The sequence below is a fragment of the Cervus elaphus genome, chromosome 20, assembly GCF_910594005.1.
Source record: "Cervus elaphus chromosome 20, mCerEla1.1, whole genome shotgun sequence".
Classification (NCBI taxonomy): domain Eukaryota; kingdom Metazoa; phylum Chordata; class Mammalia; order Artiodactyla; family Cervidae; genus Cervus; species Cervus elaphus.
In genome coordinates this window covers 47,093,330-47,117,109 of record NC_057834.1, presented here as the reverse complement: position 1 = coordinate 47,117,109, position 23,780 = coordinate 47,093,330, and the positions used below count along the sequence as shown (strand labels likewise).

Here is a 23,780-nt window from a genome sequence, read left to right as displayed (position 1 = left end):
CATACACGCCATGAATCACCCCACCGCGCACCTGAAGCCTAGATTTTAGCATGCTGTTGCAAGGTCCAAAGCAACAGTCAGCAGCTTTGAGCCAAGCCAAGCAGATCTATTAATCACTGATTCATTTAAGCTCCTCTGAGCCCTGTTTTGTTCAATATATTCCTGATCTAATTGAAGGAATCAAGTTTATAATTAATTCTACAAGTCATTCCTAATCAAGTGACCACTATGTGATTTATGGAGATGCACATAAATATTTTGATAATATTGATGGTTGTTAATGGTTCTTTGTAGCCAGAATGGATTTGTGACAGGTACAAGTCACTATATTTATAGAGATAAAACATGACCCGGAGATAGCTGTGTGGAGAGGTGAAAAATTGGGAGGTCAAAATCAACCTCAAGTTAAGCAAAACCCCAAAATGCTGCCATTGAAAGGAAAAAGAAGCCATTATGATATTGGGGTATAAGATTAATATTTGACAGGCAAGAAATTCGTGTACTAAAATAATTGTTCATACACTAAGTAGGTTATCATACTCAGGTTTTGGTTTCTTCACTTTAAAGAGCATGATAAAAAAGCTGGAGAGGAGCCTAAGACAAACAGTAAAAAAGTTTAAAAGTTAAAAAATTGTTATTTGAGGAAAAAACCATACAGTCGGCTTTTGTTGAAATATTAAGGAGTAACTTCAAGAGTATCTTCAAAAACTAAAGGTCATGGGAAATTGTTTCTGCTTGTTTTCTTCTCACTCACTTAGGTAGAGCGAGTTTGGCTGGCAGCATAAGCACAGAGTGTTAGCCAACAGGGAAGGTGGTTGCTAGACAGGTGGCCTCATTTTATTTCATTTTTTAAAATTTTATTCACCTTTTCTGTTTTATATTGGAGTATAGCCAATTAACAATGTTGTAATAGTTTCAGGTGGACAGTGGAAGGACTCAACTGTACATATACATGTATCCATTCTCCCCCAAACCCTCCTCTTATCCATCCCATCCCATCTAGGTGGCCTCAACTTTAACCTCTCACTGACTATAGATTGTGATTCTCCTGCTGCCAATGAAATTAGTTTCTTTGTCTCACCTGTAACTCCACCCATACCCTATTTCTCTGGTGTGCCCAGATCCTGCCTCATAATCATCCTTGTCAGAGTCTGAGTTACAGGCCCAGCCCCAGGCTTTGAGCCCTGGTATCTTAGCCATGATCTTTGCAGTCAAGGACTCTAGAATTGTGGAGCTGATGAAGCTTTTTGTCTCGTGAGAAGGCTCCCAAGGAACTCTGTCCCCCCAGAAAGAGAAGAATCAAGAGCATCCACACTCTCCAGTCCTCTTTAAACCTCATCTGTTTGCATTTCTTTTAAGTTTGTTGTGTGCTTGTGGTTTTTCCTCACCCACCTCTGCAATTTCTTCCTGCTGCCCGTGGCAAAAATTCTCCCTGCTTGTGTGGTGCATCCTCTCACCGCAACCAGTCTCCAGGGACCCTTGGTTAGGAAAGTCCTAGGAGGGAGGTTTACCTTTTTTGGTCCTTTTAAAGGCTGCCTTTGTGCTCTGATGTTCCTCATAGACCCTCTTAGTGAACTAACTTCTTTAAACTATGGTTTTCTTTCAGCTCATCAAGGTGGCGTTGGAGAAAAGCCGGGCAGCTGTGGAGACCCAGAATGTGTCTCTTGCTCCTCCTTCTCTGACAGGAGGAGACAATAACAGGGGTCTTCAGGAGGAAATGCTCCACCTGAGGGCTGAAATTCACCGGCACTTAGAGGAGAAGAGGAAAGCTGAGGGGGAACTGAAGGAGCTAAAGGCTCAAATCGAGGAAGCAGGATTCTCCTCTGTGGCCCACATCAGGTAGGACATGCCCCAGAGTAGAGGAGCCTGCCGATTGAGAGACTGCTGTAGCCAAGGGACCACATTGCTACAGCCAAGGAATTCGTGCCACCATGGGGCTTCTTGGTCCACATCCCAGGCTCCATGCATGCATGGTTCTACAGATTCTTAGAAAAGTTAATAATACTAGATAATGCATGTGTGTGTGCATACATGCTCCATGTCTGACTCTTTGTGATGCTATGGACTGTAGCCCACCAGGCTCCTCTGTCCATGGGATTTCCCAGGCAAGAATACTGGAGTGAGTGCCATTTCCTCCTCGAGGGGATCTTCCCGACCCAGGGATCAAACCCATGTCTCTTGCATCTCCTGCATTGGCAGGTGGATTCTTTACCACTGAGCCACCTGGGAAGCCCTGAATAATGGTGATTATCAATAATTACCATTTGAACTATTCAAATAAATCTGGTGTTAGTTCAATATAAAAATGCCCATTATCTGCTATACGTATGACTGTCACAAGTGGAAATCTCCCAGTTGTGTGACTGGTATTGCTCTTTTGAATTGACTGGAATGTGTAAGGAATCTCCTGCTACCCAAGATGCTTCACTGCTGCATGCAGAACCAGAACAGTCCATGAGGAGGGGGGTTTACACAGAGCCTCCACTCATCTGTCTCTCAGCAGCACAAATCCTTAAATTGTCGAATAACAATTTTAATCATCTCTTCTGTTTTATTTACTTTGCAAAAGTGGGGAGTAACTTATTCATTGGCTAGAATGGCCCTGCCTTTAATCTTTCCCCTCGCCCCCAAAAGAAGCTTGGAAAACATGCTGATAGCATAGGGATAATCTACTCACTCATTCGTCCATGAGGGTCACAATCATCATGGCCTGCTGTTTAGAACACAGCTGTGCATATGAACAGCTTATAATCCATACCCTATAGTTTCCCTGCCTATTGTGTGCCACTTAAATGTCCCTGAGTCATAGGATAATATTAGTATTAGTACTTTGACATCTCGCACAATATACCTTTTTACTGTTAAGGAAACTGAGGCCTAAAAAGTTCGAGCAAACTTGCTCAAGTTTGCATAATAGTCCATGGCAAGATCCCTGGCTCCCACATATTAAATTCTAAGCCTTTTCTCCTATATACTTTATCAAACATTTTTTGAAATACTCTTGCATTCATCCTTTGTTCTGGTTCTTTTACTCTGAATCATCATGATATTTCTCATCTTATATTCTACTTAAGCTAAAGCTTAAGTTTGATTTAAACTTATGTGTAAACTTTGTTGTGCTATCATGGGTGAGAACAGTACATCTCTTTCGATCCCACAGCTGAATATAGAAGCACCACTGATACTGGAGAAGATAGACTGTGTAGTTCGTAATTCTATGTAATTCTTTTCTTTGGGGAAGATTTTGTTGAGCATTGCTTTTGTTAGTTTGTATTGTGAAAAGAGCAGGGTTTTCCCCCAAATACAAAGTTATGACATAACATTAAATATTCTTTATGCCACACATGTGCCCCTTTCTTTCCCTGTTACACCTCAGTTTTAGTAAAATACCTGTTCCCCTTTTCTCCATTGAGGAAACTCTCACGGTCTCCCTGATTTCTATGTCCTAAACCATGTTCATCCTTAATTCACTTTAGACAAGCTCTGCTCTATTCCAAAACTTTAGGATTCTGAGAAACGCAGTGTAGAGGCACAGCCAACTGCTGGTCCTTCAGGCTGTGAATTAGCTACTTCCTTTGTCTCATCTGGTCAGCAGTTCTTAATTTAACATGCTAAAGAATCACCTGTGGAACTTAAATAAAATGTTGATTCTTAGGCCTTAGCTCTTAAGCTTTTTAAACAAGCACCTCCTAGGATTCTGCTGTTAGTATTCCTCGGGTCTGCAGCTGATAAGAGCAGAATTATATAACTTCTCAGTCGCAGACACTGAACTAACCATAGCACTTATGAATTTCATGTAAGCATCCAGTGACTCCACTAAGTCAATGAAGTGAATTGCCTTTTTAAGTAAATTGCCTTATTAAAGCCACACTTTTTATTGCTTCCATCCAATCCTAGTAAAGGATTTGGTGGGAAGAAAGGGTGTAACCAGAATATCTTGGTGAAAATTAGTTGTTTAGCCCATTATATCTTCTCAGCAAATATGAATATTCTATGTGCAGCCGGCACTGTGGAGGCTCTGGGGACACTGGGTGAACAGGACAGACAGATTCCCTGCTCTCATAAAGATGATCTCCTATCACAGGAGCCAGCTAGAAAGCAACTAATTAACATAAGTACCTTTGACTACTATTCTGGTTAGTGTTGTTTGTTTCTTCTGTGTTCCTAGGTCCCAGTTTCTCATCCAGTAGTTGAAAAATGACTGATGATAATTAATAGAACTGTAGTCTACATAATAATAAATTTCTCCCAGGCAATGTCCTTTTTTGTTAACAGTGTAAGTATCCTTGTTTATTCTACAGGCAACTGAAAATTAGAACTTGAGGTTGCAAGCGTGGGTAAAGACAAGTAGACTGTGTATCTTGAGTCGAAGATTTTTAGTGATAATGCTGCCAAGTATTCATGGGAGTGTGGGGAATCTCCTGCTCTTTCTGAGCCTTTATTTCTTTGTATATACAATAAGGGATGTTTTAATAGGTCTCTGGGGTCACTTCATGTACTGGGGTGTCTCTGAGTCTCTGATGGACTGAGTTGTGGGTTAACCGGGCTCTTAGGAAATGAGGCCAAGACCAGACCCGGCCTCTGACTGTGTATGTTTCTTGCAGGAACACCATGCTGAGCCTTTGCCTTGAGAATGCAGAGCTGAAAGAGCAGATGGGAGAAGCAATGTCTGATGGATGGGAGATTGAGGAAGACAAGGAGAAGGGCGAGGCGATGGTGGAGACTGTGGTTGCCAAAGGGGGTCTGAATGAGAATAGCCTTCAGGCTGAATTCAGAAAGGTCCAGGGAAAACTGAAGAATGCCCGCAATATCATCAACCTCCTCAAAGAACAGCTGGTGCTGAGCAGCAAGGAAGGCACTAGTAAGCTTAATCCTGAGCTCCTTGTGCACCTGGCCAAGGAGATCAACAGAATGAACACAGAGCTGGTTTACTCTCCTGGAAAGCACCAATGCCTAGAAGAGGAGGGTGTGACCACAAAGCCGTGCCCCAGACCCCGGAGCCTTGACCTTGGGGCTGCCCTCACAGCGGATGCTCACCAAGTAAGTGTGGGGTTAGATGAAAAGCCCTTGGAGAAAGGCTGGAGATGTCCATTTTTACCTTAAGCAGGTCTGCCCTGTGGGTCAGGAGGTACCATGAGAAGGGCACCTTTGCACCACAAGTAGTAGTGATAATGTTTCCCTAACATCCAGCCTTTAGAAAGACTTCTTTTACAACATTATCTCATGAATATTACATGAGTAATTAACTTTCATAAATATTTGAGTGCTTAATTTTCCAGACAAGACACTAGGCACTAGGCACTGGAAACAGGCATTAAGACTTCATCTCTGGCCTTCAGATATTCAACATGGTGGGGAAAGATGGCACAAAACCAGATCAGTTCCATAGGATGCAATATAGGGCTGCTGCTGCTGCTAAGTTGCGTCAGTCGTATCCGACTCTGTGCAACCCCATAGACGGCAGCCCACCAGGCTCCCCTGTCCCTGGGATTCTTCAGGCAAAAACACTGGAGTGGGTTGCCATTTCCTTCTCCAATGCCTGAAAGTCAAAAGTGAAAGTGAAGTTGCTCAGTCGTGGCCTACTCTCAGCGACCCCATGGACTGCAGCCCACCAGGCTCCTCCATCCATGGGATTTTCCAGGCAAGAGTACTGGAGTGGGGTGCCATTGCCTGCTGAGGATTAAGTAAAATGGATTGCAGAGGACTCTGAGAGAACAACTGGGTAGGAATGCAGGGAGAGATGAGTGGAGGTTTCCACCCCTTTTCTTTTCAACCATTGAACAAGCATTTGCTGAGGGCTCCTCACAGACTCGGGTGGCACTGTGCTGTGTGCTGTAGCGACAGAGATGAATAAAACATCACCCCAGCTCTCCAGTGCTCAGTCTGGAAAGCAAGTAGCTGCCAAGTGGAATGAGGAGTGTTAACGACAGACACATGGATGAAGTACACAGGGCCCGCAAGGCGAAGCGGCCACTACTGCCTGGGGAGGAGCTCAGAGGGCCCTGACCCTGTGCTGGCTCTTTTCACAGCTGGGTGACCAGCCCCAGACCCATGACCCCGGGCCGCAGTCACAGTTTAGCCTCCCGGGCTCCACGAAGCACCTGCGCTCCCAGTTGGCACAGTGCAAGCAGCGCTATCAGGACCTCCAGGAGAAGCTGCTGATCTCAGAAGCCACTGTCTTTGCCCAGGCCAACCAGCTGGAGAAGTACAGAGTCATGTTTAGTAAGTCTTAAGTTCACCACCGCCTGTCTTCTCCCTGAGAAGCTCATGCTTTGCAGACTGCACTCTTCCTTCCCAGTCTCATGGCCAATTTAATCCTGACTATGACCTTAGCATTGTGGAAGTGGATTGTTGTTGTTATTTAGTCGCTAAATCGTGTCCAACTCATTTACAAGCCCATGGATTGTAGCCTGCCAGGCTCTTCTGTCCTTGGTATTTCCCAGGCAAGAATACTGGAGTGGGTTGCCAGGTCCATCTCTAGGGGATCTCCCTGACCCGGGGATCGAATCCACATCACCTGTTTTGGCAGGTGGATTCTTCACTGAGCCACCAGGGAAGCCCATGGCAGCGGCTACTTAACTTCAATTTGCAGAAGGCAGAAACAAATAAATGAATAAAGCAAGTTTGCAGTGACAGCATAGGAAGGAAATGAGCTAACATCTAGCCTCACTGATTTCTGGTACAGTCAGCAAACTGCCTTACCTCTCTCAACATATGTTGGTTGTTTCTCTTCTGCTCCTCTTTTCACCACATTAGACTCTTCAAAAGTATATCATCGTTGTTGGTCTAGAATCAGTGCTTTCTCATAGAACTTCTGCAGTGACATAAATGTTCTGTATCTACGTCACATGTGGTTATGGAGAACATGAAATGTAGCTAATTCAATGTGGGGATTTAAAGTTTTATTTAGTTTTTATCAGTTTAACATAAAACAGTCACATTTATAACACTTACAGAATAGTGCAGATCTTGGTGTCTTTGATACTCTGAATTAGTTCTACTCCATTCAAACATTCCCTGAGCCCCCATGAAGAAAGCATTTGCTAGTTTCCCTGGGGCTTGTAGAGTTGATAGTATGCGATGTCTGACTTAAACATGTCTGGTCCCAGGGAAGCCCAGGTTATCTGTAGGTAGGATCACCAATGGGGAACAAGCTCACCTGGTGGAGAGAGGTCCTGCTGCCTGGAGCAGATGTTTCTTCTCTCACCTCAGTCCAAAGAAACGTCTATCCCACTCTGGTCCCACTCTGGACCTCCCCAAGGGCCAGGGTGCATGCTGCTGAGGATGAGAGTGTATGTGGGAAATTTAGATCCTCTGTAGCACCCGCTGTCTGTTCCCAAGCAGGTGGATCATCAGTGAAGCAGGACAGCAAGCAGGTGCAGGTGGACCTCCAGGACCTGGGCTATGAGACCTGTGGCCGAAGCGAGAACGAGGCTGAGCGGGAGGAGAGCACCAGCCCTGGTGAGAGCACGGGTGTGGGGCTCGCCCTCCCCAGCTAGGGGCAGCCTTCACATTTGGGTGCTGCTGGCCACCCCCACATCTGATGAGGAGCAGGGCTGAGGGGTGCAGTAGACTGAAGGGGACACAGGACAGAGGGGGACAGAAAGTTTGGAGAACTCATGGCCAAAATGAGGCTGAGTGTGAGTTTAAATTTTTACAAATAGTTTTCAACATGCTGCCTGTTTAAAAAAATTTTTCAGCACGAACTTAAAAAAAAAAATGTTCTATTTAACTGATTATTTTAGAAAAATACTGTGTATGTGTTACTCGCTCAGTTGTATCTGACTCTGTGACCTCATGGACTGCAGCCCGCCAGGCTCCTCTGTCCATGGAATTCTCCAGGCAAGAATACTGGAGTGGGTTGCCATTCCTTTCTTGAGAGGATCTTCCCAACCCAGGGATCAAACCCGGTCTCCTGCATTGCAGGCAGATTCTATACCATCTGAACCACCAGGAAAAAAAATGATAAAGTCTATTTATTAATGAGAAGATCGAATGAGCTTTGAGTAAGTGAATGAAAGTTGCTCAGTCATGTCCAACTCTTTGCGACCCCATGGACTATACAGTCCATAGAATTCTCCAGGCCAGAATACTGGAATGGGTAGCCTTTCCCTTCTCCAGGGGATCTTCCCAACCCGGGGATAGAAGAACCCAGGTCTCCCACCTTGCAGGCGGATTCTTTACCAGCTGAGCCACAAGGAAAGCCCAAGAATACTGGAGTGGGTAGCCTATCCCTTCTTCAGCGGATCTTCCTGACCCAGGAATCAAACCAGGGTCTCCTGCATTGCAGGCAGATACCAGCTGAACTATCAGGTGGATATGCAAACTATGCATCTAAAAAAAGTGTTTTTCTGTTTTAAAAGCACTATAGCTATAGGGGCATCCACCAAATTGAAATTGAGGAGAAAAACCCTGAGTAAAATAGAAGGTGACCACACCTGATTTGCAGGGCTCTTGGGAGGACAAGAAATATGGCATTTGGAGGCTAATACAGTGCCAGGGCTGAATAAAGTACTGCTTTAAATTTTGCTCTAGTAATTATTGTCCTCAAGACCTCGAAGGGCATGGCCTCAGCAGCATGCCCAGCTTTACTCAGGAGGATGTCTTTGTCTTTTCTCAGAGTGTGAGGAGCACGACAGCCTCAGGGAAACAGTCTTGATGGAGGGGCTGTGCTCCGAGCAGGGACACCTGGGCTCCACAATGGCCAGCCCTCCTGGGAAGAAGCCCTCGGAGAGCCAACCAGGGAAACAGGAGGAGCTCCGGGCATACGGAAAGTCAGAAAACATCTCTGTCCTACGTAAGGACATCAAAGATCTGAAGGCCCAGCTGCAGAACGCCAACAAGGTCATTCAGAACCTGAAGAGCCGGGTTCGGTCCCTCTCAGTTACAAGCGATTATTCATCTAGTCTGGAGAGACCCCGAAAGCTGAAGGCTGTTGGTGCCCTCGAGGGATCCTCACCACATAGTGTCACTGATGAGGACGAGGGGTGGCTGTCTGATGGTACTGGGGCTTTCTACCCTCCAGGGCTTCAGGCTAAAAAGGATCTGGAGAGTCTGATCCAGAGGGTGTCCCAGCTAGAAGCCCAGCTCCCAAAAACTGGGACAGAAGGGAAGCTGGCTGAGGAGCTGAGATCTGCCTCGTGGCCTGGGTAAGGAGGGTGCTCTGTGGGTCACTGCTTGATTGAAGATGTCTAAGTTTATGTGTGAAATAGGGAAGCCCAGGCAGGTAGAAGAGAGAACCCATTGGGGCCGTCAGAGAAGGACCTATTTCAATGGTAGCCCTGGGTGTTAAGAAGGGACACATGACCCCTGCTGGGAAATACCAGGTCCCTGGGATTTCCTCTTAGGAATGTTTTCATACAGTGACAGGACATATAAGTAGTAAAATGGGAGGCAGACTTCCTGGGTTTGAATCCAAGCTCCAGTACTTACAGGCTGTGCAAACCTCCTTAGTCTTTCTGAGCCTCTTTCTTTATCTATTAAATGAGGATAGTAAGAAAACCTATCTCAAAGGGTGGTTATTAGGTTTAAATGAATTAATCCAAGTGCTTATAATAATGCCTAGCACATATTAAAGCTCTCAACCCTATTTGCCATAATTATTATTGTTATTGATACTTTGTGTTGAAAAACACTGGACTAGATGTCCATCTCGGTATCTAGGTTATCTATGCTGAGTAACAAACCACCCCAAAGTAGGGGATTCAAACAGTAATTTATGTGGATTGGCTGGGCTTAGTTGGGGTAGCTCTCACTTGGGGTCTCTCATGCCATCAGATGATGGCTGGGGCTGGAGTCACTGAGATGTCTGGCTAGACATGGCTTCTTCATGCACATGTCTGGCGACACAGTGCTCCCTGGCTTCTCTCTTTCTCCATGTGGCTTCCTGTCTTCTGGGGCCTTTCCTCCTGGCCTGGGCCTCTCATAGTGGTGGTCTCAGGGTGGTTTCACTTCAGCGTGGTAGCTGGCTTCCAAGAGTTGGGAAGAAAAAGTTGCCAGGTGAATTAAGAGTGACTCCTGGCGCAGTGTCACCTGCACTGTGTGGTCTTGGTCAAGGTGGTCGCAGAGCCCACGCAGATTTGAGGAGGTAGAGAATGACTTCTACCTGATGATGAAAGGGGCACAGCCGCACTGTAGCCAAGCGTGTGGAATGCGAGCTTCAGTAACGGCCATCTTTGCAGAATACAGCCTGCCATAATGTAGATGGTCTTTGAAGTAGAAGACATGAAAGGATTTATTTGGATTTTTAGTATTTATTGAGTACCTACTTAATAAATGTATTTAGCATTTGTTATCAACTATAAGTCTACACTATATTGGTGCTGTAAGGGAAGCAAAATACAGCACTGTATTTACCCCCACAGAACTTATTTTTCACTCTTGGCACATGACTAATGTATATTAAACAGTGGAGGAATGGTGTCTACCATGTTGTTTGATGCAAGTTTGTCAGAATTTACTCTTAAATACATCCTTTGGTTTTGGTGCCAGAATTCAGCATAAACTGAGGAATTCTTAGAGATGCTCTTACAGAAATCTCTACAGAAGCCCCCATAGCTTAATTTTCCATTCTTACTCTTTCCTCTTCTTTCATCCAACAGGAAATATGATTCCCTGATTCAGGACCAGGCCCGAGAACTATCCTACCTACGTCAGAAAATACGGGAAGGGAGAGGTATCTGTTATCTTCTCACCCAGCACTCGAAAGACACAGTAAAGTCTTTCGAGGACCTCCTAAGGAGCAATGACATTGACTACTACCTGGGACAGAGCTTCCGGGAGCACCTCGCCCAGGGCAGCCAGCTGACAGAAAGGCTCACCAGCAAACTCAGCACCAGTAAGTTGGCCTCATGGCTTTGGGACCATCTCATTCACTCCCAGAGCCTAGCCCCAGGTGGCCGCCTCACCTCCACCACAGCTGTTAACCCAAGTCCTGCTTCTACTTCATTCCTGGGGGCCGTTATGGGATCAGGACTGGCCAGTGGGCCACACAGAGGAGGAACCAGAGCGTCAGAGAGGCCGTGATTACAACTGTAGAAACGTGATCATTTATGGAATGTGCCCTTTGGGAAAGGAGGCTGAGTTCACCCAGTGTTGGGGGAGAAAGGGAGGAGGGATGGGAGGACCTCATGGTAATAAGAAGAGCCCTGCATCGAGAACTGCAGACAAGCTCTAGCCTGATGCTACCATTCAGTTTCTTTGGGCAAATGACTTACCTTTTGACATCTCTTGTTTCTTCGCCTATTGCCTGGCATCATATATGAATATAATTCAAATAGAGATAAAGGACTGAACGTCACAGTATACACAGGCTAGGAATATTGGTCCCCGTTACAGCCTTTAACTTAGAATTTCCTGAGAGCACCCGAGGGGGCACAGCAGGAGCAGCCTTGGGGGCCAACCAGCCCACATCCCAGTAGCAGGTGCGGTGGTGGGACAGGACTGTTGGTCACTTCCTCAAAGCAAGAGCAGGTTCTACGTGAAAGCTGGGAGGGGACACAGAGCTCTCACTGGGAGTCATTCTGTGGCAGGCTTGGAGCCTGGTATGTTGTGGAGGGAATCTGGCCAAGTGCCTAAACTTTTTTTGTGTTGATTTGGGGCAGAGGCAGTCATGATGGTGATCACCAGGTCAGGGAAGTTCTGCCTGGTGAGCGCTGGAGATCTTGCAGGTCTGTTCTCTAAAGATGCAGCCTGAGGTCTCCCAGAGTAATTCTCCCACATATCCTGACCACACATAGAGTGGTCACTATTTTGTACTCGAATAGACTCCTGCACTTGTAATGTGTAAAGTGAGACCTGTTTAATTTCTTACTGTTTCTTTCTGAATTTGGTTTGCAGAGGATCATAAAAGTGAGAAAGATCAAGCTGGACTTGAGCCACTAGCTCTGAGGTAATTCAAATAGAATCTGGAAAAGTAATTGGGAACAAGGCCTAAGGGATCAAGAAGGGCTACAACTTCACAAATCAGAAGTTGGGGGGAGAGGTTTGGAAAATACTGATTGTAATGAATTCATTTGTTCATGAAACATCTTCCTGTTCTTTTTAGCCTAATTCCTTACACTCTTTTGATATAATTCTATTGACTTCTATTTGTATAATAATTCTCCAGGCTTAGTAAGCTAGAGTCAGTCTGACCTAAAAGTAAACTTACCAGATTTCAAGGGTCCTTGGCACCCCAGGGATCTCCTCTGCTCCCCGACTCTGTGTTTAAATACATGGTGTGCTTTTTGCCAAGTTGGCTTACCCCCAAGTTGAGTTAGCAGCTAGTTTAGTGGCCACACAGTTTCCTTGGGAAAAAAAGAATTGTATTACAGTTCCTAACAAAATTCCTCAATGTTGCAGATCTTGGGAGGCTACAGTGCCTTGGAAACCACTTTTCAAATGTGTCACTGCTATTTTCTTATTATGTGCAATAAAATTCAGGCTTAGAGTTCTTTGTAGTTACTAGTTCAAATCCCCTTGTGTCACGAGTATGCTTTAGACCACTCAGGACTGCTCAAAATATCTGTGGTGAAGGACAAAGGACTTTGTTTTTATCTCTAATCTATCATAGACACACACATGGTCTGTACCTTAATCAGCCAGATGATTCCACTTACGTACTCTTGGATGTTGTGAGAATGCCACACTGCTGTGTTTCCCAGTGCTCACCGTCCATTTCTGTACTTATCTTGTTGGAGACCGGGAACCAGCAGTTCTCGGACTCCAGCTGTCCTGGGGACCACGCTTGGAGCAGCAGTGCCTTAGACGGCTGGCTGAGCCCCGGCAAGTCCTCAGCGTATCGTGTGGCCAGTGCACTGGGCACCTCTTGCTCCCCCACCCTCTGCACCCGGCCTACTTCTCCCTCCTAAACCAGAGATGGGTAATCTCATTTATTCTTTGCGGGCACGGTCCCCTTGACTTATGTAGTTTTCCTCATAAGGACTAGCTCATCCAGTGATTCTGGCCTCACCTGTTGTCCTCCTTCACCCCACTAGGCTTAGCAGGGAGCTGCAGGAGAAGGAGAAAGTGATTGAAGTCCTGCAGGCCAAGCTGGACGCCCGCTCCCTCACGCCGTGCAGTAGCCACGCCTTGTCTGACTCTCAGCGCTCTCCCAGCAGCTCCTCCTTCTTGTCTGACGAGCTGGAAGCCTGCTCTGACATGGACATCGCCAGCGAGTACACACACTATGAGGAGAAGAAAGCTTCACCTGGTCACTCAGGTAGCCTCCACTTTCTCAGTGGAACCACCTTTTTCTAGGCTGAGAGGAGACTTCTATATGCAGGCTTTATAGATATGCCTTGGCATGTGTCAGGCTGAACCATGCCGAGCGTAGGCCCCAGTGGGTCAGGACCTTTTCTTTGCTCCTGACTCTGCGAGTTGACCCTGTCCCTGGGTCTCCACTCTCACCTGGATGCTGCTGGACCAGGCAAACCACAGCAGAGAGAGTGAGAAGAGGATGGAGACTTTTGTTTCCCCACTGCCTCACAGGCACACGATCTGTCTGATTGATCTCCTTCTTTAAGATGGGATGTCTTATCCCTCCAGCCAGCGGCAGCTCCTGAACCCCTGAGTTTCCTTGGGTGTCCACATATGCTGTTGCACTTGCCTGCTATTTTTGGAGCCTTTTTCTTGGTTTCAGGCTCTGAACCCCACTGTCAGCTCCCATGTGGCTTTCCTCACTGGAGGAGCAATCTGCAAGTAAGGAATGAAAGCCGCTCACAGTGCTTGTGCCTGATGCCTTCCCTGAAAACTAGGCTCTGCCCTGGTTAAATTGTAAGATCAGATTCCAGTTCTTTGTAGAATGCCAAACATGTTCTTTCATTCATGGGTTTTGTAGATTCCATCCATCATTCAAGTCATTCTGCTGCACTGTCTTCCAAACCATCAGCAACCAGTTCATCTCAGGGGGTTAAGGCCGAACCCAGCGGCAACCCCATCAGCTTCCCAGCTCCCCAGACTCCCCCCAAGGAGGCCAGCCAGGCCCATCCAGGTATGCACTAGCCAATGGGGCAGGGGCTTCATCTCTTCTCACTCAGCTTTGGCTTTTCTTCAGGGACAAGAAAAGCATCATTAGGAGCTTAGATACCTTGAATCCTAGACAAAAATCAAGAGACCATTTAAATTCACTGTAGAAAAATAAATAATCCACATTAGACTTTGATGTGCATACCAGTTGTGACCAGTAGTTGGCTAATCATTTTAAAAGAATCATCTTCATTTCTTTCTCTCATTTCACCCTGGGAATCAAAGAGGCAAAATGTTTCTCTCAGGATTATTGTAGCCAGAGAGCAAAAAGAAATTTCCATCTGCTGCTCCCTTGTATGTTTTCCCCATTTTATTTGCAGAGGAGCCTCTGTAGATGGCGGGGCTATTTCCTTCATAACTGAGGATGCTTCAGTATCCTTAGAAGGGATTCTGTTCACATTACATTATCTTTCATGTTTTTATGAATGAGTCGGTAGTCCTTGATATATACATGGTGTATATCTTGGACTGACAGAGCTGTATATTTCATTTACCTGCCTCAGTTTAGTTACCGGGGGGTGTATTATCCAATCACAGCTCCACACTAGCAATGGCACAGAACAGGCAAACCTTATTCTCACCTGCTGCCTCCCAGCAAGATGGGCTGGCTGGCTGCCTTCAGTGTGGTTGTGGTGAGGTTGCATTCAGTAGAGATGCCTACAGAAGAACAATACTTTTCTTCTGCCATCTTTTTCTCTCTTGAGAGCAAGTCAACCAAATCTTAAGAAAAAGAATGTGTCCAACTCTTTCTGGGCTCAAAGTTTCTGGGCCAAAATTTCCAGCTAAACCAGGAAATCATGGAGAAAAACCATTCACCAAGCACTGTAGACATCTCTGTGAATGCTTTGGGATTAAAAAGAGCAGAACGTCGAAGGTTTTAGAATCAGAATGCCTCCCTGAAGGAGGCCTGGGCTCTGTCACTTGGTAATTCAGGGATCTTGTACTGCTCTGATACTATGTCAGCATCCTGGGATAAGGGATGTTATTCAGAATGTGATCACTGTCTTCTGTGTGAAACAGTCTCCACAAGTGTAGAAGTCTTGGTTTCTGCTCCCTCCGTGGGCTACATGCCCTTCAACTACTTTTAGGAAAAGGAGAGAGATTCAAACATCAGAACTTCCCAGGCTTCCTGAAGACCTGTCTATAGATGGGCTGCATAATGATCACCTGTGAAGTTTTTTTATTTTTTTAAAAAACTTTCCCAGCCCTTCTGCCAGAGTTTATGACTCAGTAGGTTTGCATCAAGGACGGGAGAATCCACATATGTTAAGCATTTTTCTTAAACTATTTGAATGTCCAGACAGATTTGCATGCCGCTGTGTCTAAGTCAGTTTTCCAAGGGTTTTATTTTTCCTTTGGTGAATGAGCACAGTGATTTTGGATTCTCAAGTTTGTTTCCATCAGCCTTGAATTTCATGCATTAGTCATGCCAGCATCCCCAATCTCCTAGTCTACTCCTGTCCTCCTCAGGGTGAGTCCTGTTGCTTTCAGGAGTTCTAGGTATAGGGGAGTCTTGTTACAGTGGCCAGGACTGGCCCATGCTGGCAGCGGCACCCCAGGGCTCCTGAGAGCATTCAGGCAGAGCCATCCTGACCTGCCATGCCTACATGGCTAGGATGGGGCTCTCATGGCTGCCTGAGCTATGGTAATGCTACCTTGCCTTTTTATAACCAATTGTTTTCAAGATGAGCATAGAATGTGAATGCAGAATAGCCCTGGCAGGGGAGAAGGACGGGGTGAGATAAGCCAGCATCTTGGATAGCTATCTTCCCCCTTGGCCATCTTAGTCAACGCCACATTGAATGACAGACACTCCCCAAGGAGACACCTGGTCAGGAAATAGTTTCACCTTCTCAATCTTTCACCCATTCTTTTCTCTCCCTTTTGGTCTAATGACTTATGTCCTTTCTCCCTCACTTTCTGTTTCTAGGCCTTCATTTCCAATCCATACCCACGCTGGTTAGCCTTCCCCAGGCGCCACTGCCCTCAGCTCCACCCAGCTTCCTGCCCTTCAGCTCTGCTGGCCCTCCCCTCCCTGGCTGCTCTGAGACACCCATGGTCTCCTTGGCGGAGGCTCAGCAGGAGCTGCAGATGCTGCGGAAGCAGTTAGGAGAAAGTGAGCACTTCCTGCTGCATTTGTGTGCTTGCGAATGGTGGACCCACACTGTGTGTCTCTGCATGGCTTTGGCTGGATGGCAGAGTTTTAAAAATAACACAGGGGTACACGCTATCAGTGGACGATTGAGGGAGAGCTGCGCTTGCTGTTTTTGGAAATACATTTGCTGTTATCTTTCTCATGTGTGTGTTTGTAACTAACTATCCACCTATGTGAAATAAGAAAAGAACTTCACATGATGAATTTGCCCTCTAGTAGTGCTTTAAAAAAAACTAGAAAGCAATTTGAAATTACCTTGTAACCATGGTCTGTGCCTGTAAAGAAGAGCTTGGATGGGCCAGAGATTGATGGTAGGGTCACCATACAGAGAGTGTCCAATGACCTAAGACCACAGCTGAGAATGTGTACACCTTGAGCCCCATTTAGACTTCATTAGTACCCTTGAAATTGGATACACTGTCTACTCTAACATTAGTTTGATTTCCAGCTAGACTGAGATCATTTTTAAGGAGAGTCTGCACATGTTCCTTTCAGCAGGCAGTGAGGTCTAAAAGGCTACCTTCTGCTACCAGTGTTACACAGGTATAGCAATCTAAGTACCTACCAACGTGAACATGGGCTTACCTTGTGTGACAGAGCCAGGGCAGAGAACTAAAACTCAGGAAGTGAGGTTGCTTGATCAAGGTCACTAGTAAGGGGGAGAAATGGGCTTGAGTTTGGATCTTCTGCTCCTGGTTCCATGTTTCCATTATACCTTCTCCATCTAGAATGGTTTTGTTACGGTCCTGCTGAGAGCACAGGCTGAGCTCAGCTGAGCAACGCTGGAGGCCCCTTGCAAAACTCTTTTCTGTCTTTAGAGATGACAGGAAGGTGCTATTCTCTCTGACCTAGAACTTGCTACCATGCTACCATAGCAGATCTGGAACCAACAATTGATGGGTAACAAATCTGTTCCATGCCGAAAGGCAAGAGTGTTCACTAGACTACTTTTCTTTTCCTCACTTCCTTTTCCTTCATCTTTCCACATCGTCAAATTGTCTTTGCCCAAAGGGAAAGGCAGGAAGGAGAGCACTGGGCATGAAACAGTCTGCTGATGCGGGTTGAACTGGAGTCACAACCAGTCTGTTCCATGGGCCAGACTTTGGATGGTCCAGCCTTGGCGAGGAAGGCTGTAGTCCTTTCTTTGCCTTGTCAAGCACAGCCCTCTCCGAGGAGCTCGTCAGCTCTCCTCCTTTGCTTTAAACCAAGCTTCTGAGTGGATCGTGGTGCATGGCAGCTTCTCAGGTCTCTGTGGAGCTACAATCTTCTTGTGCAAGTGTCTGTCTGGTGTTTTAGCATGGTTTAGGGCATGTGCTCTGTATTATGTGGCCGGGGAGACTGGAACATGAAACTACTGATCCCTGTTACTGACAGATGTGAAGCCTCCTACGACCTTGGTGAGAAAGTAAGCTGAGTGTCAGCAACCACTGATTTCCCCCTTTGCCTTGTGTGGGGTTGGGGTTGAAAGAGGTGTGGATAAGGTAGGGAGTCACATCTCTTTTAAATCCTGGACTGTAATTTGGATGCTTACACTTTTCATCCCCCTCCTTAATTTCCAGTGGTCCTAATGAATATCTAGTATTTTTCAAATTGGGGAAGGGGAGATACTTGACAATACTTCTCAAACTTTCCTGCCTGTTAGAATCAGCTAGGATGATTTTAAAACATTCAGTACCCAAGCTGTACCACATCCCAATTAAGGTCAGATCTCTCGGGAACCAGGCACAGGTACTTGTTTTTACATTGTCTCAGATGATTCAAGAATGTAGCCAAATTTGACAGCAGTTATAAACAAGGATAAAAATTGGCAACTGCCAACTACATTAATCCCTCAAAGGGGGTTGGCTTGGTTGGAAGAATCCAGGACCTCACTCCTCACTCCTATTTCTTAGGCAGAGCTACCTGTTTACTCTGTTGCTCATGTCAATAATCCCTGGAAGAAAGCAGTCTTCTAAATGTGAATATCCTAAACTATAGCTGGTTCACCTTTTTCTCTGGTTCACCTCTTTCTCTCACACAGCTGGGATTATTTTTCAATAGAAGCGGAGATGATGGGAAGGCCCATGATTTCACAGGATCTGTGAAAGCATCAGCCTATGAAATGAAAGGTCACCCCCATGGGAGAGTGTTCATGACTCTTCAGACACAAGTGATGACATTTCAGTTCCTTGAGTCATGTTGAGTAAGATTCAAATCACCCCTTACCTTATACAGAACCTCCCCCAACCTCAGCAAAACGTTCACTCTGGAGTGACTGGGGCCACCATTCTAGCTGGATTTATGCTCCCTTCCTCTTCTGACAACCCCAAAGGAAAACTGGAAAAACTGGCACTTCAGCTTCCGGAACAGCAAATACTCACAGGAACACAAATATTCCTGTTCACAGGTGTGCTCAGTGCTATGGCCCATCACACTCTTAACCTCTGACTTTCCCAGTGAGTTCTACCCAGGAACTGCCCTGGACTCCATCATGAGGCATTACCATAGGAGCCAGGATTAGGGCCACAGGACTTTCCTTTTGTGTACCTGGGTGACTTTATGATGCTTTATTCATGCCCTAGCTCTTGTGTCTCATGCTGGCAAATACTAGGGGTGAAAGTCATAGCTTCTAGGGTGGAAGTCTTCATCTCGCTGGTATTCCGCAGCCAACTGGGATCTCAACCTGTGTGCCCCCTTTAGTGTCTGTTCTTCACAATCACACGTTTCCTGGCTGATCCTTCTGTTCTGCGACTGCTTCTCATGTTTCCTTCTGCCTAGGTGTCACCAGTGTTCATCCTGCTTCCCCAGCCACATTGCCAACCAACCATACAGAAGCCAGACCTTCCCACTACCTTAACCCTACCCAGCCCCTCTGTCCTCTGACGAGCACCACGGAACTGGGCAGAATCCTGGAGCCTGGGTACCTGGGCAGCAGTGGCCAGTGGGACATGATGAGGCCTCAGAAAGGGAGTGTATCCGGGGACCTATCCTCAGGCTCCTCCATGTACCAGCTTCAATCCAAGCCCACAGGTAAACACAAAGCTGAGCGGGTCAATTGTTTTCTCTAAACCATATGAAACCTCTTACATTTACCAGTTACCCTGGTAACTGTACACTTACAACTCCCTTACATGTACCCCTACATGGGAGGGGCCCATGGGGCTTGCTTAGCACCAGCTGTCCTGTGTTTGAAGCCAAATTACTCTTTTTTTAGGGTAAAAGTGATGGGTTATTTAATTTTAAACCTTTTTTTTGTTATTGGGCCAAAACAATTAACAGTTGTTAATTGTTTACAATTGTTAATTTTTAACAATTAACAATATTAACAATGTTGTGATAGTTTCAGATGAACAGCAAAGGGACTCAGTGATACATATACATGTACCCATTCTCCCTCAAACTCCTCTCCCATCCAGGCTGCCACATAACATGAACAGAGTTCTATGTGCTATGTAGTAGGTCCTTGTTTGTTATCCATTTTAAATATAGCAGTGTGTACATGTCCATCCCAAATGCCCTGTCTCTTTCCCCCAACCTTCTCCCTGGCCACCATAAGTTTGTGAGTCTCTTTCTGTTTTGTAAGTAAGTTCATTTGTATCATTTCTTTTTAGAAGCTACATATAAGGGATATCATACGATATTTCTCCTTCTCTGACTTCACTCAGTATGACAATCTCTAAGTCCATTCATGTTGCTGCAATGGCATTATTTCATTATTTGTTATGGCTGAGTAATTTTCCAGTGTGTGTGTGTGTGTATACATCTTGGTGGAGCCAATTCACTCTTTAAACAAAGTCACCTGAGCTTCCATATGCCCATGAGAGAGGACAGTGATGTTTAGGGATCTTGCTGAGAGGCCCCTGGCAGAGCCCCCCTAGTGGGCCCCACTAGTAGATAGCCCCAGGATGCTCCATCTCCCTTTTCCTGTCCTCCTGGGTGGCTGCAGGGGCTGACCTGCTAGAGGAACATCTTGGTGAAATCCGGAACCTGCGCCAGCGCCTGGAGGAGTCCATCTGCATTAACGACCGCCTGCGGGAGCAGCTGGAACACAGGCTCAGCTCCACCACCCGAGAAAGCGGTAGGAGAGGCCCAGGGCCTCCTATTTCCGGACTAATTAGGGAGAATCTGAAGGTTGCCCTAGAGAAGAGTGTCACAGATTTCAAAGCACTGTGGTCTGCTTTCCTCTACTTGCTCCTTACAGTCAGCAAGGCAGCAGGCAAGGACCATTCCCCTCCCTTTGTTGCTGTATCTGACCTCAGAGAGTAACTCTCCTCACTGCAGATCTAACCAGATCTGGTCCCCAGAATCCTCTGACTTCTCATTCACGCTAAAGCTGCTCATTTGCTGCCTGCTGACTTCTGTGCCCTGGTTCTGTGATTGGCATGTGGTGGAGCCAGGTCTGCAAGGCCTCCCACAACTGCTCACCAAGGTGGCCTTCCTGGCCATACTCCTCCTTCCCTCCCCCAGGCTGCTAACACTGGGAGGCAGGCCTTTCCAAACACCCTTGACCTGTCTATTTAGGGAATAGAGCCTCCTGCATAGCTCACCCAGGGCACATGAGAGGCATGCAAAGAACCCATGCAGAGGAGCCACAGGAAAGCCAGGCATTCAGCCCAGCAGACTTCGTCCCACCAGGACACGAGTCCTTGGGGTTTTCTGCTGGGTTGGGACAGTGTCTTTAGAGACAGAGAATGAGCAAACAGAGATCCTCTGTTGCACAAATATGTGACTTACCTGCTTGCACTTCCCCGGACAGGCTCAACCTCTAGCTTCTACAGTCTGGGCCTGGAATCCACACCTCAGCTCTCCAATGAGAACAGAGTCCTTAGGGAAGAAAACCACAGGCTTCAGGCTCAGCTCAGTCATGTTTCCAGAGGTGAGTGCCAAAATCCACAAACTGTGGTCAGTGTTGTATCCCTTTCTTCCCTGGCACACCCATCACCAATTGGAGAAGCAAAGAGAGAAGGTAGAGAGAACAGAGCTACTCAGACCCACCAACACCAAACTCCCCTAGCTTTTCTCACTCTAGAAAGGGCTATTTCCTGACAACCCCCAACCATGGGCCTTCAGACACCTAGGCTCCAGGGAGGAGGAGCTTTAGGAAATCCACTTCTGTGCAACCCACTTTCAGTAATTCAGTCATTAGTTATCAAACTGGACACCAGTTAGTGCCTGTCCTACCTCCCCACAACTCACAGCTAGTTTGGATCCAGGAAAGGGAGGATCAGGAGGCCTACACACCCTCTCAGGTTCTTCCAAGACCTTGCTGAAGCTCCCTGTGTCCCTCTCGTGCTGATGTGCTGTCCCCATGTCTCCTCTCCATCTCCCTCCTCATACACTCAGGGCTCCTCTGGTCCCTGGTCCTCATGACTGTGTCTGAAGGTGCTAGAAAAACATCTTCCAGAGTTTTCTCAACACTATTGAGCGGGCATCCATGTGTGGACATCATTTCCTTTGGGGCCTGGGGTAGAGTGTAGGCGCTGACCTTAGTGTTAATTGAGTTAATGAAATCAATGTATTTTCAATCACAAGTTATTTTTATTTACAAATATTTATTGAGTAGCCAAACAGACAAAGAATAGTGGCTAAGAGGATTAAGCCCAGAATGAAATAATGGAAAGGAAAAAGACATTAAAAGAGGTTTCTACATAAGCCTCTTGATCCTTGGCAAAACTCACGAGTGGATTATTGCATAGAGGGTATGTGTGTACTTAGAAAATAGAGTTAGGAAGCAGAGTGTGCTCCCTAAAACCAAGGTGGGCCATACTGAATCACAGCAGCAACCTCTTTCTGCAGAGAAAGAGGCTCCCACTCCCTGGAGCGTGTGGATGTAACAGCAGACACTGGCTTTGCCTCCCCGGCAGCATAAGCTGGCCTTCCTTTCACCTTATCTGTTTGTCGGGATGGATGTACTTGGGCTTATCTTCCTGCTGACCTTTGACCCTACAATATAAGTACTCCTGTGGTCTGCTTACCAGAGCACTCCCAGGAAACAGAATGCCTGAGGGAGGCTCTGCTGACCTCTCGATCCCGGCTTCAAGAGCTGGAAATGGAGCTGGAGCACCAAAAGGTGGACCGGCAGCAGTTACTGGAAGATCTGAAGGAGAAGCAGCAGGAGATCTTGCATTTCCAGGAGGAACGACTGTCTCTCCAGGAGAAAGACTCCAGGTTAGAGGGAGCCCGTTGAAAAGGAAGGTGGCTGCATTTTCAGATTTAGAAAAAGGGATATTGGCAAGTCAGTGAGTGGTCCTTTTCGGAAATCTCGATATCCCCTCTCTAGTCTAGTTCAGATTTATGGGTAACTTTGAACAGAAGAAAGGACTTCTCTAGGAATGACTTTTTCACTCCAAAGTTGAGAGAGTAAAACCCTCTTCTGTAAGGCTTCAGCATATCAGATTCTGGAGAAAGTTCTTCCAGTGAGTTTTAGGGTATTAGTCCCATCATAACCTAGGAGGTCTACACCAGCCTTGATGCTGCTTCCCAGCATAAGCCCTGTAACTGCTGGACAACATGACAGACACGGTGGGGCAGTAAGAACACCAGGTAGTGTGTCCTAGGTGTGATAGCTAACAGCACAATTCTAAGCAAAGGGACTTTACCTTCTGAGCCTGTCTTGCCACATCTGTAAAATAAAGGCAGTGGTCTTCATGACACCTCAGGTGACATCTAGGGCTAAAATTCTATGATGCAGAAGTTGGCTCAGCGCCTCTTGCCCTGATGGCAGTCCACCTGCCTAGTGGACCCCTGCCTCTCCCTTCCAGGCTGCAGCGTAAGCTGGCCCTCCTGCAGCAGCAGTGTGAAGAGAAACAGCAGCTCTTCCAGTCCCTCCAGTCAGAGCTACAGATCTATGAGGCACTTTATGGTGACTCCAAGAAGGGGCTGAAAGGTATGTTTCCCCTTCTTCCCCACCCTGTGAGCTTCTTGTTCTTGCTAAAGCTTCCAGTGAAGTCTTTACCTTGGGAGTTCCGGAGATCTTGGAAACTTACTTCGTTCTATCTGAGAAAAAGGCTCAGTCATTGAGGATCCCAATAAGAAGGGGGGAGCGCTCACACACAAAACCCAGATGCTGGTGACAAGAGCAAGATTCGGCCTACAGATCCTTAAAAATAGGCTACAAGAGTCAAACTCCACCTACCTGGATGGTCTGAGACAAGTTAATCAAAGTCCAGATTATACAGTGATTTAAAAAAAATGCAAAGAACCATTCTGGTGGTGTCATCATTTGAAAACATCTCAGATGTGAATTCTGATCACCCTCGCAGTGATTGTTGCAGACAACCAGCTCCCATGCTGACCTTTCCCCAAGTGAGAAAAAAGTTTTCTTTAAAGACATTTTTATTCTGGGTATAATTAATTTATCAGAAAAATAATTTGCAGATATTTCTGTAAGTCCTTTTAGTGTCTTTGAAAGACAGCACTTTTTAGATTTTATTGAACATCAAATTTTTTTCTTTTATTATTTATGCTATTCTTTATGTCCTAGCAAAGAAAACTTTGTCTATCTCAAGATCATAAAGATTTCCTTGTATTTTTATTCTTGAAGTTTTATAGTTTTTGCCCTTATGTTTAGGCCTGTGTTTCATTTTGAATTAATTTTGTATATGATATGTGAGAAAAAGGTTAAAGTTCTTTTTTCCCC

At 46.1% G+C, this 23,780-nt stretch overlaps 1 protein-coding gene across 29 annotated transcripts in view; it reads left to right on the top strand.

Moving 5' to 3' along the window:
* LOC122677200 (phosphodiesterase 4D interacting protein) overlaps nt 1-23,780 on the top strand; it is a 236,882-nt gene that overhangs the window by 196,080 nt on the left and 17,022 nt on the right. For 10 of the 29 annotated variants that reach the window (XR_006335731.1, XM_043877092.1, XM_043877114.1 and 7 more), the window contains 15 exons: nt 1,607-1,839; nt 4,605-5,040; nt 6,030-6,222; nt 7,342-7,461; nt 8,621-9,149; nt 10,602-10,837; nt 11,839-11,890; nt 12,978-13,201; nt 13,820-13,972; nt 15,938-16,123; nt 18,920-19,171; nt 20,088-20,219; nt 20,898-21,017; nt 22,120-22,309; nt 22,903-23,027. Coding sequence is in view for 28 of the 29 variants with exons in the window: in XM_043877092.1 (XP_043733027.1) it covers nt 1,607-1,839; nt 4,605-5,040; nt 6,030-6,222; nt 7,342-7,461; nt 8,621-9,149; nt 10,602-10,837; nt 11,839-11,890; nt 12,978-13,201; nt 13,820-13,972; nt 15,938-16,123; nt 18,920-19,171; nt 20,088-20,219; nt 20,898-21,017; nt 22,120-22,309; nt 22,903-23,027 (3,181 nt within the window). In the remaining variant the exon portion in view is untranslated. The remainder of the gene's footprint in view (nt 1-1,606; nt 1,840-4,604; nt 5,041-6,029; nt 6,223-7,341; nt 7,462-8,620; nt 9,150-10,601; nt 10,838-11,838; nt 11,891-12,977; nt 13,202-13,819; nt 13,973-15,937; nt 16,124-18,919; nt 19,172-20,087; nt 20,220-20,897; nt 21,018-22,119; nt 22,310-22,902; nt 23,028-23,780) is intronic. The other 19 variants (XM_043877115.1, XM_043877116.1, XM_043877102.1 and 16 more) reach the window with 6 other exon arrangements.